At 50.2% G+C, this 21286-nt stretch overlaps 1 protein-coding gene across 2 annotated transcripts in view; it reads right to left on the minus strand.

The window, feature by feature from the left end:
- CPXM2 (carboxypeptidase X, M14 family member 2) overlaps nucleotides 1-9665 on the minus strand; it is a 132257-nt gene extending 122592 nt beyond the window's left edge. The window contains exon 1 of one of the 2 annotated variants that reach the window (XM_025273867.2): nucleotides 9317-9665. In XM_025273867.2, coding sequence (XP_025129652.2) covers nucleotides 9317-9626 — 310 coding nt within the window. In that variant the 5' untranslated portion in view covers nucleotides 9627-9665. Of the gene's footprint in view, nucleotides 1-808; nucleotides 956-9316 lie in introns of those variants that run through there. The other variant, XM_044934902.1, reaches the window with a different exon arrangement.
- Nucleotides 9666-21286: the final 11621 nt, after the last annotated feature.

Here is a 21286-nt window from a genome sequence, read left to right on the forward strand (position 1 = left end):
GTCCTCCTTGGGTCAGGGAAATCAAAAACCAAAACACTCAGAAAGGCCAGAGGAGGAAGGCTGCCAACCCGAGTACAGCTGATGACATCAGCCTGATATCACCTGGCATCTGTCCCATTCTCGTGGGGAGGGATGTCACAGCCAGTGATCTCCAAAGACAATTTCTTCCGAAAGAGCCTGATGGTGAGTCGGTAAAAATCTTGATTGTTTAGAAAACTGGGCGCCATAACTTTTGAAAAGGAAGAGTCTGATCTGGCAGAAAGATAAAATGGTGTTGGCGAGGGCAGGGGAGGGGGCGGCGGGGGAGTTTTACACAATGTAAGAGGAAAAAGCCAAAGTTCTGGGGAACAACATTCCATCCAACATTTCCCAGAAGCCAGACATTCATCGCAGGCCCTCCCTCTGCCAAGTCACCCTCTCTGGGGCCATAGCGGACAACACGGGAGACAGAGTCAGAGAACACGGTCCTGCAGACACACTCAGCCTCACTCCCCTGGGCTGGACCCTCGCCCTGCACTCAGCTCTGGGAAGCCAAGAACGGCCCAGACGTGGGGCAGATGTCCTGTTACCCCTGAGATCAACATGTGGGAAACAGAGTCCCCACAGGGAGTGGCAAAGAAGCAGAAACAGGCAGGGCCCCTGCCACCTTCTCTAGGAAGATCTACTTCTGGGATAGTTACCTACAGATGTGATTCCAGCCCCAGGCAGACAGGCTCTGCCACTGCACCGATCACATGTGTCCTCAAGGAACCCATCTCTCCCCTCCTGTGCTCCATTCCCTCATCAGTGAAATAAGGAGACATGCTACCTGCCTCACTGGAAGTCATGGGGCACACACGGACGCCATATATCCAAGCACCGAGGGCAGTGCCTGACCGGCGGTGACCAGTGAATAAAAGACAACCTCCCTCTTCTCATTGTTCATGAGTCCCGAGTTCCCACGGTCACAGAGCACCATCCCAGTGGCTGGGCAAGTAACAGCCGACACGTGGCCCATGAGTCACAATTTACAAGGCATCCTCTCATAGATTAGGGCTTCCTCTGTGGCTCAACGGTAAAGAATCCGCCTGCTGACGCAGGAGATGTGGGTTGGATCCCTGGATCAGGAAGATGCCCTGGAGGAGGAAAGGGCAACCCACTCTGGTATTCTTGCCAGGATAATCACATGGACAGAGGAGCCTGATGGGCTACAGTCCATGCGGTCACAAGCAGTCGGACACAACTGAGCAACTGGACACACACTGGAAACATTCCGTCTTGGCAGATACCCATCGAGGGCAGGAAGCTTGCTGTGAACATTACCCTACAGATGGGAACACCGAGGCTCAGAGGAGACGAGACCCTCCCAAGGTCACTGAGAGAGCCAGGAGGCGGCAGAGTGGGAGCCCTATGCCAGGCCTAGGCCCTTCCCAACCTCTTCTCTTGCAGCGAGAAAGGCAGCATATGGTCTGTAGAGATGAAAGGAGAGAAGTTGAAATAGTGCTCAGAGGAGGAGCCGGAGCCAAATCAACATCTCCATCTGGGCTGCATGACAAAACCGAATTCCTTAAAAGTAGCAAACGGAATTGCCAGTGGGGGCTGCATATTCTATTCTAGTCCATGGTGATAAATATCAAGCTTCTTGGTTGATAGGAAACTATATTCCCCCCTCTCAATATACAAGGAGCTTACAGTAGCAGCCCCAGAAACTGAAAAAATTCTTTGCTGCATATTTGCATTTTCCCCAGGAAATTCCAGCCCGGGAGCATCAGCACTCTCTCTCTCTCCTGAAGGATGCAGCCCCGAGCCCTGAGCCCCTCACCAGCTCTCGGGAAGGACCCCACCAGGGGAGGAAGGTCCTGGCCCCATGCCACTGAGGGTTCTCGAAGCTTCCCAGAGAGGCCACCTCGCTGCACTGTGACAGACGATAATCTCACTTTCTCAAATACCACAGGACCAAGGAGGATCTTGCAGGAGGACATGAAAAACCCAAACTAAGCGGTTAGAAACTGGAGCTCCCTGTGTTTGTTAGCAGGAAAAGGGTCGACACGGGGCAGGGACTGCCCTGTGCCCTCTTTCAGATCCCAAACCTGAGAGAGCCAAGGTCCTGGTGGGAACAGGTTTCCCAGGGATCAGGTAAAAGCCTGGGGACCAAAAGGTTGAGTGGAGGAAGGATGTGCTTGCTTCGGTTAACTAGCGACCTGGAAGGTCTGAGCTGGAGATGGAGGCATCGGGTGTAATTTCTCAAGTTTTTTTTTTTTTTTTAACCAGGACTGGACCAAAGTCTATCGATCAATCAACCAACCAGCCAATCAATCCCTCGCAAGCGCTTCTTCCCACCCATACCCCCATCCCCCACTCGGCCTTGTCTTCCCTGGGAAACCTTCAAGTCAGCCCCTGGCCCTCTGTGGGCTGGCCTTTTGTTCAGATGACTTGGTCTCCACCAGGGTACCTGGGGCAGAAGGGACAGCCCCTCCCAGCCTCTGGGCAGCGGCAGCTACCTTGCTGACTTACAACCAAGTAAGAAGCCCTCAGCCTTTAAAGAGACACCCCCAGAACAGCAGCAAGGTGGGTGTGCCAGGCCCTGCCAGGGGCACTGCAGGTATCTGCAGTCTCAGTTTGGGTTCTGCCTGGAACCAGCCTGGGACAAGGCTTTGTGCTGCAGGAGTGACCGGGGGAGGCGATTATTTCATGAAGCACAAATGAAGAAGGGAAGACAGTGAGACTCGGAGAAGGAGATGCCAACAACCTGAGCTGCAATGCTGGCAGGAAGCCATCAGGACTCAACGTGGCTGGGGCACCTGGAGACCCTGGGTCGAAGCTGCCTCTCACCCATCCCTCAAGAGACTGGGAGGCTGTGCCTTGACCTTCTAACCTCACACCACCTCGGGAAGCTTCTTGTTATTACTCCCCTGTCACAGTGATGAATTCAAGACGTGAAGATGTCACCTGTGTCCACGAGCGGCACAGCCAGATTGTGAATCTCTCTGAATCCTGAACAAACTCTGCCAAACCCTTACACGTGCCTCTCATGAACCAAGTATTCCATAAAAGTCTGACGTAGAGCCTTGAATTAACACCTGAAGGTGTCCTTTGTGGCTCTGACATTCCTATGATGCCCAGATCAGTAGCCAATGGGATGCCAATCAGTTACGGACATAAGCCCTTCCCGTGGCCATTCCAAGGCACCCTGATTTTATGGGTTTAATGATCCCAAGGAAGCAAGAGGAACCTCAGAAGGCCAGAGAGGGCAGAGCCACTGCTGGAGACGCCAAGCCTGAGAACTCAGGCTCCCTGGCCACCTCGGGGACATCCAGAGAAGACCCCCACCTCAGAATTCCAGGTTCCCAGGGACTTCCCTGGCAGTCCAGTGGTTAAGGCTCTGTGCTTCCACTACAGCGAGCAAGAGTTCGATCCCTGATTGAGGAACTAAGATCCTGCACGCCATGAAGCAGGGCCAAAAAAGAAAAAGAAAAAAAAAATCTGGATTCCAGGGCCCAGGCTGCTGTTGCCATGAGACCTAAGACACTGTCCTCCATGAGACCCGGCAGTCAGGGATGCTCAGAGCATACAGGAAACACAACGGCTATCTTCAGAAGCCAGGCCTCCAACCCAGCTTCTCCAAACACACAGGTGTCTGCCCCTTCATCACCCACACGTAAGCCTGGGTTTCTACAACCACAGGCACGGTGGGGAGATGTGCCAGCTGAAGAGTTGACTTTGGAAAGCATGTTGGAAACAGAGGTGGTGTCTTAAAGCTGTTTGCTGATGTACATGAGAAGACCTTTTCTATAAAAAGTTCTTTCCCTTGGAATTCTCTAGGAAGTTGATCTGGACAAAAAAAAAAATTGGATTTAACTCTTCCAGAGAGCATATAATACCATGATGCAAAGATTTCTTGCTATTTGTTTAGTGTGCCTATAGCCTTGTGATTGCTTTTAAAGTATGCAGGGAAACATTTACAAACACATGCTCCTAATCCTCACACTCCAGCTTGGCCCAAGAGATGGCATTTCCAACCGAAGGGCGAAGCGCGCAAGAAGCCCTGAAGGGTGCTGAAGCAAAAGCTTAAAAGTGAAGCTCTTTCCAGCAACTAGCTGGCAATGCATAACAGAAAGGACTTTGTTTACAACCAAATATGCTCATATAACAGCTCTCTGATTATCACCAGCCCCTCCCCTTCCCGGGCCAGAGTAGAACACAGGACAAAGTACAAACTCGCCAATTCTGGGCACAGACACACAAATAGATGTGGCTCGCTGCCCACTCTGTGAATTCCATGGGCTCGAGACAGAGGGTCAGAGCCATGGGTGTGATGCAGGCGAGTGTGTGTTCCAACAGACGTGCATGCTCCCCAGCCCTTGAAGGAAGCAACCAACACGTAGGAACCCAAAAGTTCAAGGCTACTTCCAGCCCAACGGAAGAGGGAGAATAAAACATCTTCAAATCACCTACTGAGTCTTGTTTATGAACTCATCTGTTTTTCACGACCTCTTGGGATGGGGAGCAAGTCGAGTCAGTTATGTAACTATGGTTTACTTCTCTGATGCCTATTTTTTCCCTCTAAGAGGAGTATGGTTCCAAACCAAAGCCATCAATTTGGAGATGACATGGAAAGTACACCCCACGTCCGCTCGCATGCCCAGACTGTGGTCCCGCATCTCACTCTTCACCCTGGGATGATGAAAACGGGGCCCAGAGACCCATTCTTTGGACCTCCAACTGCAGGGGTCTAGAAAATATTGAATTTGGCGAGAGACAGTTGAAAAAATGGAATTAGAGAAAAGCAGCTTGCCAGGTCCTTGTGAGGAAGAACATTCTAGCAATCAGTACTATTTATCCAATGAACAGGCAGCCTTTCAAGGTGATGAGCACCCATCAGTGGAAACATAGGCGCCTAGACCAATGTAGAAGCCCAAGATGGGCCTGCTTTTGCCCACGATGCCACATTACCAAACTTAAACTTACATAAACTTCTTGGCACTAACAATCCCTTTCTGACCAGAAGTATCCAGTTAATTCCCAAATGCCAGGTCAACTCTGGGTCTTCTCACCCCAAACAAAGTTGACTGTGTCACCCCAGCCAACCAGATATTTTCTATTTTCTTCTCCTTGCTCTTTGTTCTATAAAAACTTCCTGCCTTGTGTCCCATTTTGCCATTCCCCACAAGGAGACTGCCTGCCCAACTTCATGAACTGCTAAAGTTAGTATCACCTAAATAGTCTTCTTCAACCGTTTTTTAACACCAAGTAGCCTGCTGGTAGGATCTTGCAATGAATAAGAATTTGCTTACAATGAACACTTAGGTTCCTTGAAGATCTAAAATTCTGGGATTTGCTGATGTTCACAACGAGGGCCTCAGAAACTGTACGAGACTGAGTCCTACTCAATCACAGACAAGGATTCCACAGTCCTGTATCCTGATGGGGTGGGGGTTGGTTCTGTGAATATATAGATGTGAAACAGTGCAGAACTATACACACACACACTCTCACACACACACCCCCGCACACACACAAAAGTGCACACGAAAACTGGGGAATGTCAGGTGATGTTAGTGGTAAAGAACCCGCCTGCCAACGCAAGTTAGACGTAAGAGACACAGGTTCAATCCCTGGGTGGGAGAGGTCCCCTGGAGAAGGAAATGGCAACCCACTCCAGTACTCTTGCCTGGAGACCAAGGCATGGGCTGAGGAGCCTGGCAGGCTGCAGTCCTTAGGGTCACACAGAGTAGGACACGACTGAAGCGACTTAGCACATCCTCTGAAAGTTAAAAGTATTGTACCAATGTCATTTTCCTGTTTTGATACTGTATATAGCAGTGATCCTTAGCCCACTGGTGACATGTGACAATGTCTAGAGATATTTTTAGTTGTCACGACTTGGAGGAGGGTGTTATTAGCACCTTGTGGGTCAAGGCCAGGCATGTTGCTAAACATCCTACCATGCACAAGACAGCCTTCCCCATAAACACACACACATACACACACACACACACACACACACACACACACACACGTCAACCCCAAAATGTCAATACTCCCAAGGTAGAGAAATCCTGTACTGTAGTTCTAAAAGATGCTGTCATTGGGGGAAGTTGGGAGAAGGGTACAAAGGATCTCTCTGCACTATTTTTACAATTTCCTTCCTGTCTATACTTATTTCCAAATAAAAACCTTAAAAAAATTTAAGATTCCACTCTATTCGGTACATAAGGGCTCTACTCCGGAATCCATCAGTCACTCATGGAAAAATGCAATACTCTCAATTAACCAAAAGATTCAGCTATCTAAGCCACTTCCAGGAGAATGTCAGCCCATGAAAGCCATTGCACATTGATGGCATGAAAAAAACAGCCAAGAGTCAAAGCCAAACTCACACCAAGATCGAATGCCCAATGCCCTTGGCCCCTTAAGTAAACCTTCCTATGGGATTCAGACAAGACTCCCCCTAGACCCAGAGACACAGAGCATCTACCTCCCATCTTCTCTTGAGCCCAGCCTTTATGTACGATACAAGCTATGTGGAAAATATTTTATCATCTGGGAAGACAAAGCACATGAGAAAATTCTCAATGAGCAGTTATACATGCTCTTACATTCTTCTTCTCTAAATCTAACCCCTCACTCCCACCTCAGTGCCTAGACAGTGCACCACCCACCCGGTCCAAAAGCTCACAATAAACATTCCCACTGTGGCCCCTAAGAATACTATAAATGCCGTCCTAAGACACTATTGCAATCTGCTTATGAAATGGTCCAACACAGAGATGAATGCTTCTATTACATCACGGGTGTTGTCTAGTTGCTCAGTCATGTCCAATTCTTTGCGACGCCATGGACTGTAGCCCCCCAGACTCCTCCGTCCATGCGATTTTCCAGGCAAGAATACTGGAGTGGGTTGCCATTTCCTTCTTTAGGGGATCTTTCCAGCCCAGGGATCAGACCCATGCCTCTTGCACTGGCAGGTGGATTTTCTACCACTGAGCCACCAGGAAAGGAGCGGTACCTGTATCAAGCCACCCCTTAAGGGAGGCAAAATCATTTTCTCTTACTGTAATTTCACTGCACAAAACTATCACTAACTGCCCTCAGCAAAGTGATTCTTAACCAGACTCTCTGACCTCTCTGACTTCAGGTTCAGGATAGAGGGTTCCACTGGTCAAGGGCCAAAAAGATGAGGATGGGGAGAATCAGAGCTAAAAGTATTGGATCAAGGTCACATTTTGCTTGTCAGAGTTGGGGGTGGGGGGGAGTCTAAAAAGCCCCAAACTGTTTATTAGAAACACACTCTGAAATGGTAGCAGGCCTGGAGGTTGAGTCTCTGGAGCTTCCAGGGACCTGTGTTCAGTTTGGGGAATCAACGACACTGCTCTTGACACACCTGCAACTACCCTCTGAGAATCCCATTCCAGAGTGTTCCAGGAGAGTGGGGCGGGGCCTTTTTGCTCTCCCCTGCCCCAGGGCCTCACCCGGCACCTGATGCAGAATAACAAACAGCTCAGAAGGGACCGGTACAACCACAAGCTGACACACGGCAAGCTTTTGTTGAAAAGCTCCTAGGACAAGCGACAGAGTAAAGCGAGGCAGCCGTCACGTACGGAGGAAGATGCTGGGGTCAAGAAGCTGAGTACTGAGCCCCAGAACTGGGATGCAGTGCAGTCCTCGGACTCTCAGTCAAGCCTGGGGCTTCCCCCACGTCCACCTGGCCACCCCTCAGTACATACCTGAACCTAACAGATGTGTCTCCCACCCAGCTCGACCCACCATGCCCAGCGCCGCACCAACCACACGGCAGATGCTAAAAAACAAAAACACATCCCAGCTTGATTCACACGACCAAACAAAAAAGCCCTTGAGTTACAAGCACAGGAGAAGGACCTCCAAAGCTGCCACACCACCTTGCGAGTGACCCTGAGCAGACTGCTGACACGGTCAGAGCCTCAATTTCCTCATCTGCAAAGTAACAAGAATATCCACCCCTTGGAGCCCGTGAAAGAAATAAATGAGATGGTTGCCCATAAAACTCCTAGCAGGGTCACAGCGAATGGTCTACAAATATGAGTGCCTTGTCCCACTTCCATTCCTATTATTAAACCAGTGTGGTTTTTACAAATCTTAATAGGCATAATTGCCCAGAAAATATGGGGAATGCTGGCTCTGTGCAGGGTGAAACAACTCACAGAAGGGCCTGCAGGTTCACAGTCACCCACAAACTCAAATCCCTGGAGAAGGAAATGGCAACCCACTCCAGTATTCTTGCCTGGAAAATCCCATGGGCAGAGGAGCCTGGCAGGCTACAGTCCATGGGGAGGCAAAGCGTCAGACGCACCCCTCCCGCTCCAGGTAAGTGCAGAGTAGCTGCTGTGATGGCCCCCACGACTTAGGAGTTCCTGACCCTCACCTCTGCTCCTTCCCCACGGCCTCCTGCTATCCTCAGTGAAGAGTTTAACCAGACAAAGGTGATGCGCTCCTGCCAGGAGCTGTGTAATGGTGCCACCACCGGCACGAAGCTCCTTTCAAGGAAGGCCGTTCCAAGGCAGCTTGGCCACAGTCCTGCTCTCACTCCTCAATCCTGAAATATTAGGACCGCAGCCCTTTGCAATTTGAGCCCAGGACATGTGTGGCAATTAAGAGAAAGTCCTCTATTCACAAAGAGTGTAAGAAACTGAATGGAAGCTATTTCCGCAAGACTTGGCAGGCAGAACATGGGGGTGCGTTTAAGAAGGGTGGAGGGGTGGGTGGGTCCGAGGGGGCCTCTGGGCTTCCTGAAGTCCAGCAGCCCGGACCCTCCTGGGGCTGCAGCCCAAGGCTCCCCAGCAGAACCAATGCCATCCTAACCCCTTCCTGGGCAGAGGATTCAAGGGACCCACAGAAAACAGGAAGCGGGGAGCTTGCGAGGGGACCTTGGCTGGGGAAGGGCCGGCCAGCTGAGTTCTCCCCAGAAGGCCACTATGCCAAAACAGACCCCCACTGGTCACATTACCAAATTGGAAATTCACTCTCAAGAAAACGTCCTGAGAGAAGACTGAAGAAGTAGGCAGTAAGATCCTTTTCCCAGTAAATCGCAAACTCGGCGCTGAGGGACCCGCTCCCCAGGCAGCTGAGAAGGGCAGCTGGTCAGGTTTAAGTTCTGGGGCGCTAACAGGGGCCTCGGGACGCGCGGTCAGTGCCTAAGGAGGTGGGGGCCGCGATGGGGGGAGTTCGTGGGGCTCTCTCATCCCAGACACACGCAGAGGGAAGCCAGCCGTCGCCCCAGACCCGGCAGGCCACCGCTGGGACAGGCACACGGCCACGGGCGCCCCCTCGGGCCGCCCAGCGCCGCGAGTTAACTTACCTGGCCGAGGCGTCTGCGGAGCCAACTTCTCCCTCTTGGGAGCTTTCTTGGGCTTAGTCGTCGCCTTCTTGGGCGGCCTGGGCTGGGGTGGGCGCGGCCCCCGCTCCCCCGCCCCGGGCCCCGCGGGCAGCGGCGGCGAGAAGGGCTCGGGCTCCGGCTCCGGGCGCGCGTAGGAAGGCTCCAGGCTCCAAGTCTCCTGCACGTCGTCGTTGGGGTCCTCGACGGCTGCGCCCCGGGCCCCGACCCTGGCCGGCGCCACCGCCAGGAGCGCGAGGGCCAGCACCAGCGCGGCGGCCCCCCGGCGGGCCATGCCCGCTCCGCCCCGCGCCCCGGGCAGGGTCACGGGCGCCGGGAGCGCCGGGCGGGCGGCGGGCGCGGACGGCGGCGCGGGGCAGGGGCGCCGGGCGCTCAGCAGCACGGGGTGCGGAGGCGGCCGGCCGGCGGCGTGTGACCCGCCCGCCGGGTTGGGCTGGGCTGGGCTGGGCCGGGCTGGGCTGGGCCGGGCCGGGCCAGGCGGGCAGGGGCGCGCCGAGGCTCGGGGCGGGCGCAGGGGGGCCGGCCCCGCCCTTCCCTCCTCCCTGCCTTTCCTGCCGACCCCGCGGTGGCTGGCCCTGGGAACCATCCATCCCGTTAACTGTCTCCAAACCGCTCCCCTTCCCCTCACCTCCCTCAGAAGCCGGCCGGTGCTGGGAGCCTGCTTCCCCAGAGATTCCAAGGAGTGTCCATCCGAAGGGGCGCTCCAGCTGCCTTACAGGCTGGGGAACTGTGACCCCCGATGGCCCAAGGTCCTAAAGCAAATAGAGCCCCGAGCCTAGCGTCCAGCTCTCCTGACACCTGCCTCTTCCCTGGTTCCACACCAGACACGCGTTCCCCACTGGCCAGACAAACCTTTCCCCCTCACCTGACCGTGATCTTATTTCAGGTACTGTGGATGGTCCCCAGGTCCCCAGGGTTCCTTGGAGTCAAGTTAGTGAGCGCGGGGCCTAGCGTCCCTGGAAGTTCCTGTCCGAAAGTGCTAGACTGAGTCCTGTCAGACTTCTTGGGACCCCATGGACTGTAGCCCTCTGGGCTCCTCTGTCCATGAGATTTCCCAGGCAAGGGTACTGGAGTGGGTACCCATTCCCTTCTCCAGGGGATCTTCTCGACCCCAGGGATCGAACCCAGGTCTCCCGCATTGCAGGCAGATTCTTCACCCTCTGAGCCACCAGGAGCCCTGATCTGGTCTGAGAAGTGACTCTGCTGGCTGGGGAGAGAGCTGGAAGCCTCCTAGGACTGCCATCCTGGGAGCCACAGGGCACATTTGGGTCATCAGATGAGCAGATTCCTGCTCCAGGGCCCACCAGGCCGGCAGGGAGCTCACTACCTTTTGAAAAAAGTACCATCCTGCCCCCAATAAAACTCTGTGTTCATCCTTCAGGCCCGGATATTGGGGAAATGTGGCCTGCACTGGCTGCCTATTGCGGTTGTAACAAATTACTACAAGTTTAGTGGTTTAAAACAATACATACTTATTATGGGACAGGTCTACAGGTTAGAATCTGAGTGGGCGTCCCCAGGCTAAAATCCAGGCTCCGGTTCACAAGCTGCCTTCTCTAGTGGGGCCTCCAGAAAAGAATCTTCCAGGCTCACACGGGCACTGGCTGAGGTCAGTTCCCGGAGGTGGTAGCCCTGAGGTCCTGTTCACTGGCCGGTCTTCACTCCGGGGAGCTGCCTGTGTGCCTTGTCTTGCCGTCTGCGAGGAGCTCCTTGCAGCCTCTCTCTCTGCTTCTCCCACGTGGGCCCTGCATCTCAGAACCAGTACTGGCATGCTGAGTCGCTCCAGCGGCCCCAGCTCTCTCCCATTCTGCCACAGCTTCCCTCCTCCCAGCTGAGGAAAATCCTCTACTTGAAGTGGTCCTGTGATCGGATGGGTCCACTCATAATCCAGAATAATTCCCCTCTCTTAAGGTGGTGACGTCGTCCACATTTTGCCAGGTAACCTACTCGATCCACAGAGCCCCAGGATTTGGGCAGGAGTGTCTTTGGGGGCTTTTTCTGCTGACCCCGGGACAGCCTGACCCTCAACCCTTGGTTGGGCTGTCCCCTGCCAGTCCCTGGGACCCTGCCATTCCAGGGTGCCACTGAGCTGGGTCTGGGCACCCAGGCAAGTCCTCCTCTTTTCTTTGAAGCTATACTTTTGAGCCCACACTGTGGGCAGACTTGGGCTCTCCTCTGCCTCTGGCCTCCCTCATTTACCAGCTCAATTTCTCTCCTTGTCCCCACTTAGAGCAATGACCAGGCCGTCCTTTAAGGCAGGTCTTCTGGTCTCCCAGGCCTAAGCCAAAGCAGAATGGCTGCAGGGTGGGAGGTGCAGCTGAAGTGGGCCCTGCCCTATCTCCAAGGGTCAGGAGTCCCTGGACCTGGTTGTCGAACCCCTCAGAACATTCTGGAACCCAGAGCCAACAGAAGTCTCCAGAGTGAGAGAGAAAGAAGGCCTCCTTCTCCCCTCCACTCTCCAAGTGGCCTGGGCTGAGCTGGTCCATGACCCATTTCTGGATGCTTGCCCACCCTCCTCTGGGATATATCTCCTGGGCTCACTCAAGGGGCTCTTTTATCTACAGCCAGCACTTCGGACAACAAATAAGTCCACACGCAGCTTCACTGGCAAAAAGTCAGCAAGTGATACACCCAGAAGTTCCAGCTAGCCGGCTATACAAAGCACAAGCAAGAGAATCGCCTGGAATCCTCCATCTAGACAGGGTTGCCGCCCTGCACTGCCTCCACCAGAGACCCCAGAGCTGGCTAATATACAAGCTCCAGCCCAGACCCACAGGGTCTCCTGGGGTGGGATTGGCCACCGCCATGTCTAGAAACTCCTCACATGATTCTGATACAGTTAAAGCTTGAGACTAACTTTCTCCCTCCCATTCTTCAGGGAAGGAAACTGAGGCCCAGAGTCACCCACAGATGCAAAGTAAACTACTGCCAGTCAGGTTAAACCCTGCTTTCCTGCGTTGATCCAACAGCTAACGTCAGACACTCTGCATCTTGATGGACGCAAACCCACAGGTTTTGAAAACATATTACTTTCCTGGCACCTCTTAGGTAACTAAGATAGCATACACCTACTCTGTGGCATCTGGTAAACCATCAGAGAGTGTCCCACTCAAACGTGATTCTCAACACATCCCTCAATCAGGAAATGAATCCCACTAATCACTGTTCTCTACGTTATTGCTTGCTTGTTTGTTTTCCATGGAGAGGCACATAATTAAAGCAAGCAGAACAAATAGAACAAGAATTGGCACTGACGCCAATCCTCCCAACACGTAGCAGCCCGCTGTACGGTTCCTGGAGCTGACTTTGTCTTCCTCTGATTCTCCATCACTAGGGCTGACTCGCCTGGAAATGCTCAGGGCACAGCCAGAGTTAATCAAGTTTAGGACAAGGGGTGGCCAAGCTGACCTCATTCTCCTGTTCACCAAGTCTCATCCTGCTTCTCAACCCCAGCCTGTCTGCCAAGGAGGAGTCCTCATGCTTCAGCTTCCCAGATGAAGACTTTGCCCCATCTGTGCTCTACCTGCTAAGACAGCCCACATATCTCCTAGTCCTATTGATTCTTCTAGGACATTAATCTTCTCTTCCTCTCTTCCCACTGGCAGTACCTGGTTCATTGTTCAGCACCCCATCCCAGATTACTGGAGCACTTGCTTAGCAGGTCCCCCTGCTTCTGGTCTCTGTGACTTGCTGTTCACCCCACATGGGAAGCTACCAACTTTCTCCCTGAAACTCCCATTTATAATGTTGCTCTCCTATTGAGGAACCCAAACTGCTTACCCAGCCCATGGAAATCCAACCCCTCTGCACACAACTCACATACTCATCTCAACTTAGTTCTCCCAGAACACCAGCCAGCAGCAAAGATAGGAGCACTCGTCATTGTCCCCTGTACAGAGTCTCTAGCTCAGTTCAGATCAGTCGCTCAGTCGCGTCCAACTCTGCAACCCCATGAATCGCAGCACGCCAGGCCTCCCTGTCCATCACCAACTCCCGGAGTTTACCCAAACTCATGTCCATCGAGTCGGTGATGCCATCCAGCCATCTCATCCTCTGTCGTCCCCTTCTCCTCCTGCCCCCAATCCCTCCCAGAATCAGGGTCTTTTCCAGTGAGTCAACTCTTCACATGAGGCGGCCAAAGTATTGGAGTTTCAGCTTTAGCATCAGTCCCTCCAATGAACACCCAGGACTGATCTCCTTTAGAATGGACTGGTTGGATCTCCTTGCAGTCCAAGGGATTCTCAAGAGTCTTCTCCAACACCACAATTCAAAAGCATCAATTCTTTGGTGCTCAGCTTTCTTCACAGTCCAACTTTCACATCCATACATGACCACTGGAAAAACCACAGCCTTGACTACACGGACCTTTGTTGGCAAAGTAATGTCTCTGTTTTTGAATATGCTATCTAGGTTGGTTATAACTTTCCTACCAAGAAGTAAGCATCATTTAATTTCATGGCTGCAATCACCATCTGCAGTGATTTTGGAGCCCCGAAAAATAAAATCTGACACTGTTTCCACTGTTCCCCCATCTATTTCCCATGAAGTGATGGGACCAGATCCTATGATCTTAGTTTTCTGAATGTTGAGCTTTAGGCCAACTTTTTCACTCTCCTCTTTCACTTTCATCAAGAGGCTTTCTAGTTCCTCTTCACTTTCTGCCATAAGGGTGGTGTCATCTACATATATGAGGTTATTGATATTTCTCCTGGCAATCTTGATTCCAGCTTGTGCTTCTTCCAGCCCAGCGTTTCTCGTGATGTACTCTGCGTGTAAGTTAAATAAGCAGGGTGACAATATACAGCCTTGATGTACTCCTTTTCCTATTTGGAACCAGGCTGTTGTTCCATGTCCAGTTCTAACTGTTGCTTCCTGACCTGCATATAGGTTTCCCAAGAGGCAGGTCAGGTGGTCTGGTATTCCCATCTCTTTCAGAATTTTCCACAGTTTATTATGATCCACACAGTCAAAGGCTTTGGCATAGTCAATAAAGCAGAAATAGATGTTTTTCTGGAACTCTCTTGCTTTTTCGATGATCCAGCAGATGTTGGCAATTTGGTCTCTGGTTCCTCTGCCCTTTCTAAAACCAACTTGAACATCTGGAAGTTCACGGTTCACGTATTGCTGAAGCCTGGCTTGGATAATTTTGAGCATTACTTTACTAGCGTGTGAAAGGAGTGCAATTGTGCGGTAGTTTGACAGAGTCTTTAAACTCTTTATAAACTGGTAATTATTGAAATCTGCTTATTTTGCATACTCCACAGACACAATAGAGTACAAGAAAGACAGAAAATTCTCAATACGTCTTTGCTGCATGACTTATCCTGGCTGAGGGCCTTTCATGGCGTTGGGAAAGAGTGCTTCTTTCTGAGACCTTTCTGTTCTCAACCTAATAAAGCATTTATTTAACTTAAGTCTAAGACCCTAACAAAGGGCTATTATCATCTCCCAATAGTGTAATCAGAGCTCAGTAAAGTGCTAACTTATCTTGGATATTTGCCAAGCTATAAGAGCAACCCTTCCAGCTGGGTGTAATAGCTGGAGCAAATTTGGAAATCAAAATGGCAGCTCAGGACTCCTGTTCTCTGAATTCTTCAAATGGTATTTTGTTTGATTTTTTAGGTCAACTCATTGCTTGCTTCAGCTGGGAATCTGTTATGTGTATTTCTGTTAAGCAAGGTAAGCCAATGTTTATTCATTCATTCATTCCTGAGACTCAGGATTCTGCTAAGCCAATTTCTGTCCCACAACATAAATCCGTACTTGTCAAATAATCCTCAAACACCTTACAGAGCTAATCATTTTTCAAATATTTATGAACCCCACAGAGAAGATTTATATGTTAAGCTGCTTGACAAGGAACAATAAGAGTGTACAGGTCCATAGAACATTCTGTTGAAGCAAATGTTGTCAAGACATCAATACTTTTACAGCATTTTCATAGCAAACTTTCACACCTGCTCATTTCCCTAATTATCCCCGAGACGTTTACACTCAGAGAGAACGAAAATGAAATTTTTTTTTTTAAGATCAGTAATTTGAAAAAGTATCCGCTATATAAAGAAAAATACACGTTCAGGCACAGTCATTGCTAAAAATATAGTCTCAAGATAGCTGCTCACAAAGAGAGATACTAAGTTGTTATGGCAACGATGATTATAATTACAAAGCTGGAGGGTTTTTCCTGCTCATTACTCTGTTGAGATGTGGTGGTTTCGATGCCAGTGTCCTTTGTAATGTCCTCAGTCTCATTACTGCATAATTACCCATTTCATATTTAATTTTCAACATGCTTGTTCTCACTCTTAGGCTCTAGATTCGGCGTCTTTTGATAAGCCTTATTCTGAGCTCATGGTTCCTCCTCCCCTCGCTGCTCAGTTTCTCTCTTCAGTACCACCTCTGCTTTGTGATTTCAGCTTTAGTTTGACCTGGGGAAACTTGCCTTGGCTTGAGATATTCCACTTGTAAGCATTAAGATGCTGTTGTTAAAACTGTTAAGAAATCATGCCAACAGACACCTGGGGAGACATTGAACTCAGATTAGTCAGAGGCTGCTCAGCATTCCTGGAAATTCAGCATGTCTTGGTCAGCTACCATGTGCAGGATAATGTTAGATATGACACCTCTGACCTTTGTGAGGGTTTCACTCTTTGTGTATCCCCTCCCATCTCCATCCCTCTTGGCGAGTCTCTGGTCTGGTAGTCCATTGTCTGCATCCTGCTGGAATGAGCGTCCTTGCCCTCTGATTTCTGATTGGTTATGGTCAGTGAAAGGTGTCAGCAGGAGATAGGAGGATGGGAGAGAGAGAGATGTAGGTACTTCTCCCCTCAACCCTTCCACATCCCTCCCCACTTTGGTCCCAGGGGTGCAATTGGTAGCTGCACCTTTGTGTTGCCTGGAAGCCTCTTCCTCTGCTCCTGTTCTGCAAGCTGATGGGCAGTAATGACTTCCTGTAGATCTAAGCCTGCTCCCACTAGTCTCTGGTCCATCACGTGGTCCACAATGCACTTAGGCACAGACCCCTGGTGCTAGTCACAAAGGATTCTTGGGGTGGCTTCAGCCACTAGCACATCTTTAGCCCCACCTTCCAGTGGAATTGCTTAGGATCTAAATTCCTCAAATTTGGAAATTCTGGAGCTGCTCCTATGGTCACCTAATGCGTGAAACCTTAAAGAGAAAGAGCATTAATCTCTGGTGGAATCACTAATTGCATGAAAGGGCGCTCAATGGGGACTGTGGTTAAGATTCTGTGCTTCCAGTGCAGGGGGCACGGGTTTGATCCCTCATTGGGAAACTAAGATCCCTCATACCACACAGCCAGAGAAAAGGAAAGAGAGGGATGCTCAAAGTTGTTAGTAATCAGAGGAACAGAAATTTAAATGATGAGGCATCAACTGGCAACTATTAGCTGCACAGAAATGAGAAAGCCGGAGAGTGTCAAGTGCTGGCGATGATGCAAGGTTATAAGACCCCCCTCCCCAGCTTTGCAGGTGGGCATGGGGGCAGGTGACCTCCATCTGGAAGGCAGACTCATTTTCCCTGATGCATTCCTAATGAACTCATGCCCACCGTACCTGTGTTCTTTATTTGTATAAGAGAAGACATTAAAGATTATGGACCCAATGGAAAAGAAAAATTTATCTGAGAAGTATTTTTTTTAATCCCTAAAATGCTTGTACCAACAGAGAATACTGTATTAACCAAGATGCAGATTACAGAAACAGTGTCTACCTTGCCATTTGAACACAGAAGACCAGCTTAACTGGTTTTTTTCTTTTCCACCAAATTGAATAAACCAATCAATTGTATGGCACCATCTTCTAGAGTCAGCCAAAATTAATGATTTGATAATGCCAATTAACCTTTTATTTTTCCATAACTTTCTAGTGACTTTTAGGGAGTAATAGATATAGAAATAGGGCAATATTCCTATAAAATAATATTCCTAAAAAATAAAAAGTGTTTGTAATATATACCCTTTTGCCATGCAGAAACTGTATTATATAAGTAACCCTGAACAATAAAAAAAAAAAAAGTAGATCCTGTTCTCAAGCTACAGTAACCTGATTGAGATCACAACACTGATCATATATCCAAAGCAGAGCAGTTTTTTTTTTTAATTCAGTTTAATTACATCTACCCTTAAGGGCACAATCAGGAAACACAGTTTTTTAAAAAATCTTAGTGCATTCCTTCACACCTGGGTTTCACTGATGACTCAACCCAAGCTGTAAATCTCATGCTGAAAGGCAGAGTGCTTTAGAGGGGCTCAGGCGTAAAGGATGGAGCTCCTGGGAGCCACGAACACTTCTTTCCCTTCCCCTCAGCACGTTTTCTCCTCCATGTGGAAAGGAGGGTAAGTCGTCACATCCAGTTGTAAAGTCTGTAGCTAAGAATCCATTTCTACTTCTAAGAAGGTTGAAAATCCAATGCTTTGTGCATCCAGCCAAAATTGGCAGCCGCTGTAACGACCTGGATAAAATTCTTAAATCTCTTTTAAAACCAGGTTTCCAAAGTCCAGTGGATAAAACAGAAAGCCTGTTTGTTTATTGTTTCCATTCTCCATCCCAGAGGTAGGGGTGAGGGCTGTTCAGTATTCAAGTGTTTAAATTTCACATGTATAAACAGCCTCCAAACATGATTACCCATCCAGGAGAGGCCCGTCCGAGGACCTGCAGCCCGGGGCACTAATAGGTAACCCATCAGAGGCAGACCAACGTGGGCCTGAGGGCCTGGCTCACCCCGAGTCTACGCCTCACCAGCTGGAGCAGGGGCTGACTGTGCCATCCTGGCCTCAGTTTATGCATCTGTGAAGTGGGAGAATCAGATCCTGACCTAATAGAGAATCGTGGTGAGACTTTAATAATATGATGCACATAACTGCTTAGCTTGAAGCTTGGCACGTAGTAGGTGCTAAGGGAGGGTAAGCTGCTGCTCTTAGTTGCTGTGTTTATCTTGTCGCATTGGACATGGTACATGCTCATCACTGTCTAATGGAGAAAGGAGACCCCATACCATGCACTCCATCTTTCCTGGTGTGATCCTCCCTCTGACTTTTGCACAGATTTTGCCACCACCTGGATGCTCTCCGGCCCTTCCTTTCCTGGAAAACTGTTTGCACTTCAAGATCCCCTCCTGGGGAAGCCCTCCCTGACTGCAGGTCCTCTCCCCTCCCGCCAGGCTCACACAGCACCCTGCACGTGGCTCCCACGACCCTCAGGCAGTTGTGAGTTTCCCACTGCCCAACGAGCTCCTCTAAGGAGAGGGTGCAGAAAGCACTTGGCTTGTCTCCCACTCGCAGAAGGTGCCTGGTACTTGCTGGCTGCATGTCTATATGAAAAGCTCTTAGCAGCGTTAAAAGCCTGCTTGCCCTCTGGGTCCCCTTCAGTACCTGTCCCAGTGCCTGGCATACTGGAGGTGCTGAGTAAGCAGTCATGCAATGAAATCGACTCTCGAAATTCATATCATCCGGACTGCATTTTTCTCCAAGTGACCCGTCCAGCCTTCCAGTGCAGCCTGGTACCTGAGACACCCACCTATCCTTTATCATCTTGTGCCACCTTTGTACCACCCAGCCCTCTGGTCCTCCGCTGACATGGGTGAAGCCCTCCTAGGGATGGGTGCCTCGTGTGAGGAAGAAAACCCTGATATTTCTGCGAGACCAGAGACCAGGGAGCCCTCCTCCCTGTCTCCCAGTGATGGAGCTCAGGAGCTGGGGGAGAGGCTTCACTGTGTACAGAGAGCGCTCCCCAGCTATCCCGGCCACTTTAAATTTTACAAGGGATCTTGTTCTTGAAGGAGGAAAGGAGGAAAAGCCTGAGCCAAAGCAATGAAATTTTTAAACACCCCAGAGATCCAAATTAAACAAGGTTTGCCAGACACAGCTACAGCTTGATAAAAATAGGAGATTTTTGGCCTCCAACATGGGTTAGCCTGGCCGGACCTGTCCATCACCCATCGATTCCCACCCAGTTAGAGGAGCTTCATGGGCTTGTCCCATCTCAGCTAAAGTGGCTCTCAGCTCCTTCTTTGTAAAAAAAAAAAAAGTTAATGAGACTTATAAAGTGAAATAAAAATAGCATAGCAATGAAAATCAACGTACAAGCTTTTCTTCTTCAAATGAAACCTTTACAGATATTAGTTGTATAAATAAAATCCCTTTCAGCCTTTAGGTCTTGGTTAAATGTCACTTGCTCAGGGAGCCCGTCCTGGAAAATTCAGTCTCATGGAGGATTTCTCTCCTCATTTCCTTCTTTTCCTTCATGGCACCCAGAACATCTTGTCACTGTTTTCTGACGGCTCCAGTTCTTGAGTCAGTAAGAGAGAGGCTGACTGAGAGAGTGGACCCTGGATCAGTGGACATAGGAGACGTGTGTTCAATCCCTGGATCAGGAAGGTCCCCTGGAAGAAGAAATGGCAACCCACTCCAGTACTCTTGCCAAAATAATCCCATGGACAGAGGAGCCTGGCGGGCTACAGTCCACGGGCTTGCAAAGAGACAGACATATCTGAGTGACAGAATACACACACACACACACACACATAACTGAATCTCATTTCAGTACACCTGAACCATTGTGAATCAATTATATACTTCAATTGAAAATGTATAAAGAAATAAGGGTGGGGGAGGGTTGGATTGGGAGTCTGGAATTAGCAGATGCAAACTATTATATATAGAATGGATAAACAACAAGATCCTGCTGTATATATAGCACAGGAGACCATATACAATATCCTGTCATAAACCATAATGGAAAAGAATTTTTAAATTATAAACAAATCAAATTAAATAAAAATAGGGCCCACCTCACAGATTTGTGAGGAGTAAATGAGTTAATTGGTGTAAAGTGCTGAGTTTAGGCTCTCACTGTGGGAAGGATTAGATTATGTCCTTGTCATCCCCACTGTTACCTCTCGGTTTCTATTCACTAAGGGAGAGCGGCTTCCAGGCTTCCCAGTTGCCCCAGGTCTAACCTGCTTCTCGTCCACCCTGGCCATCGTGTCTGGCTCCTCCCTTCCACCCGGCGACCCCCTGCCCCATACCTGTGAACTCCGGTGTCACAATCAGAGCCCCTCCTGCCCAGGGAGCCCCCTGACTTCACCCCCACCCTGCCTCCCACCCTCAGCCTCTCCCCACTCCATCCTCCATCCATCCGGCTTTGAGACTTCTCTCCCTGAAACTTGAATTTCCCCACCTTCTCAGCCAGCAGACGAACTCACACCCTCTGGTACTTCCCGGCCATTCACAGGACCGTGCCCAAACCCCAGGGTCCGCGTGCACCAGGCCACCTCCCAACACTCCCCCCTACTTTCCATCCCACCGGCGATGTCCAGATACAGAAATGAGGTCACATCATCCCCAAGGTTCCCCCCCATTCCTGCTCACCCACGTCCCCAGCCAGGAACCATGTCACCAACTGCAGGAAGCGTCCCCCAGCCAGCCCCTCCACCTGCTCTTGCTCCAGACTCCCACATCCCCACATTTCATTCCAGAAGTCTCTTCAGAAATGTGGAAGAAAAGGGGAACATGGACAAGACCATGGACTAATCTCATTTAACTCCACTGAGCCTCAGTTTCCTCGTCTGTAAAATGGGACAGTCATGCCTACCTAGCTCAGAAGAGAGCTGGAATAAAGATGCTTCATGCCCTAGAAACCCCACAGAAATGTCAGGCCGGTGCCAAGCCAAGGCTCTCATCCCTCCTGCCTGCCTGCAGTAGCCCTCCACACTCCAGCAGATGTAGCAGCTCTTATACCAAGCAGCTAAGGATCCTGAGGGGTCTATCAGATTGCCTCTCTCCAAACATTCCCGATATAAATCATGTCAGCCTCCCTCAGCTGTCTCTGAGCCTCTGGGCCCATGTGCATGATTTCAAAATTGTCCAAATTAAATCCAGAAACTCCAATACTTCATAAAAGTCACACTGCAAAT

The sequence above is a fragment of the Bubalus bubalis genome, chromosome 23, assembly GCF_019923935.1.
Source record: "Bubalus bubalis isolate 160015118507 breed Murrah chromosome 23, NDDB_SH_1, whole genome shotgun sequence".
NCBI classification, from domain to species: domain Eukaryota; kingdom Metazoa; phylum Chordata; class Mammalia; order Artiodactyla; family Bovidae; genus Bubalus; species Bubalus bubalis.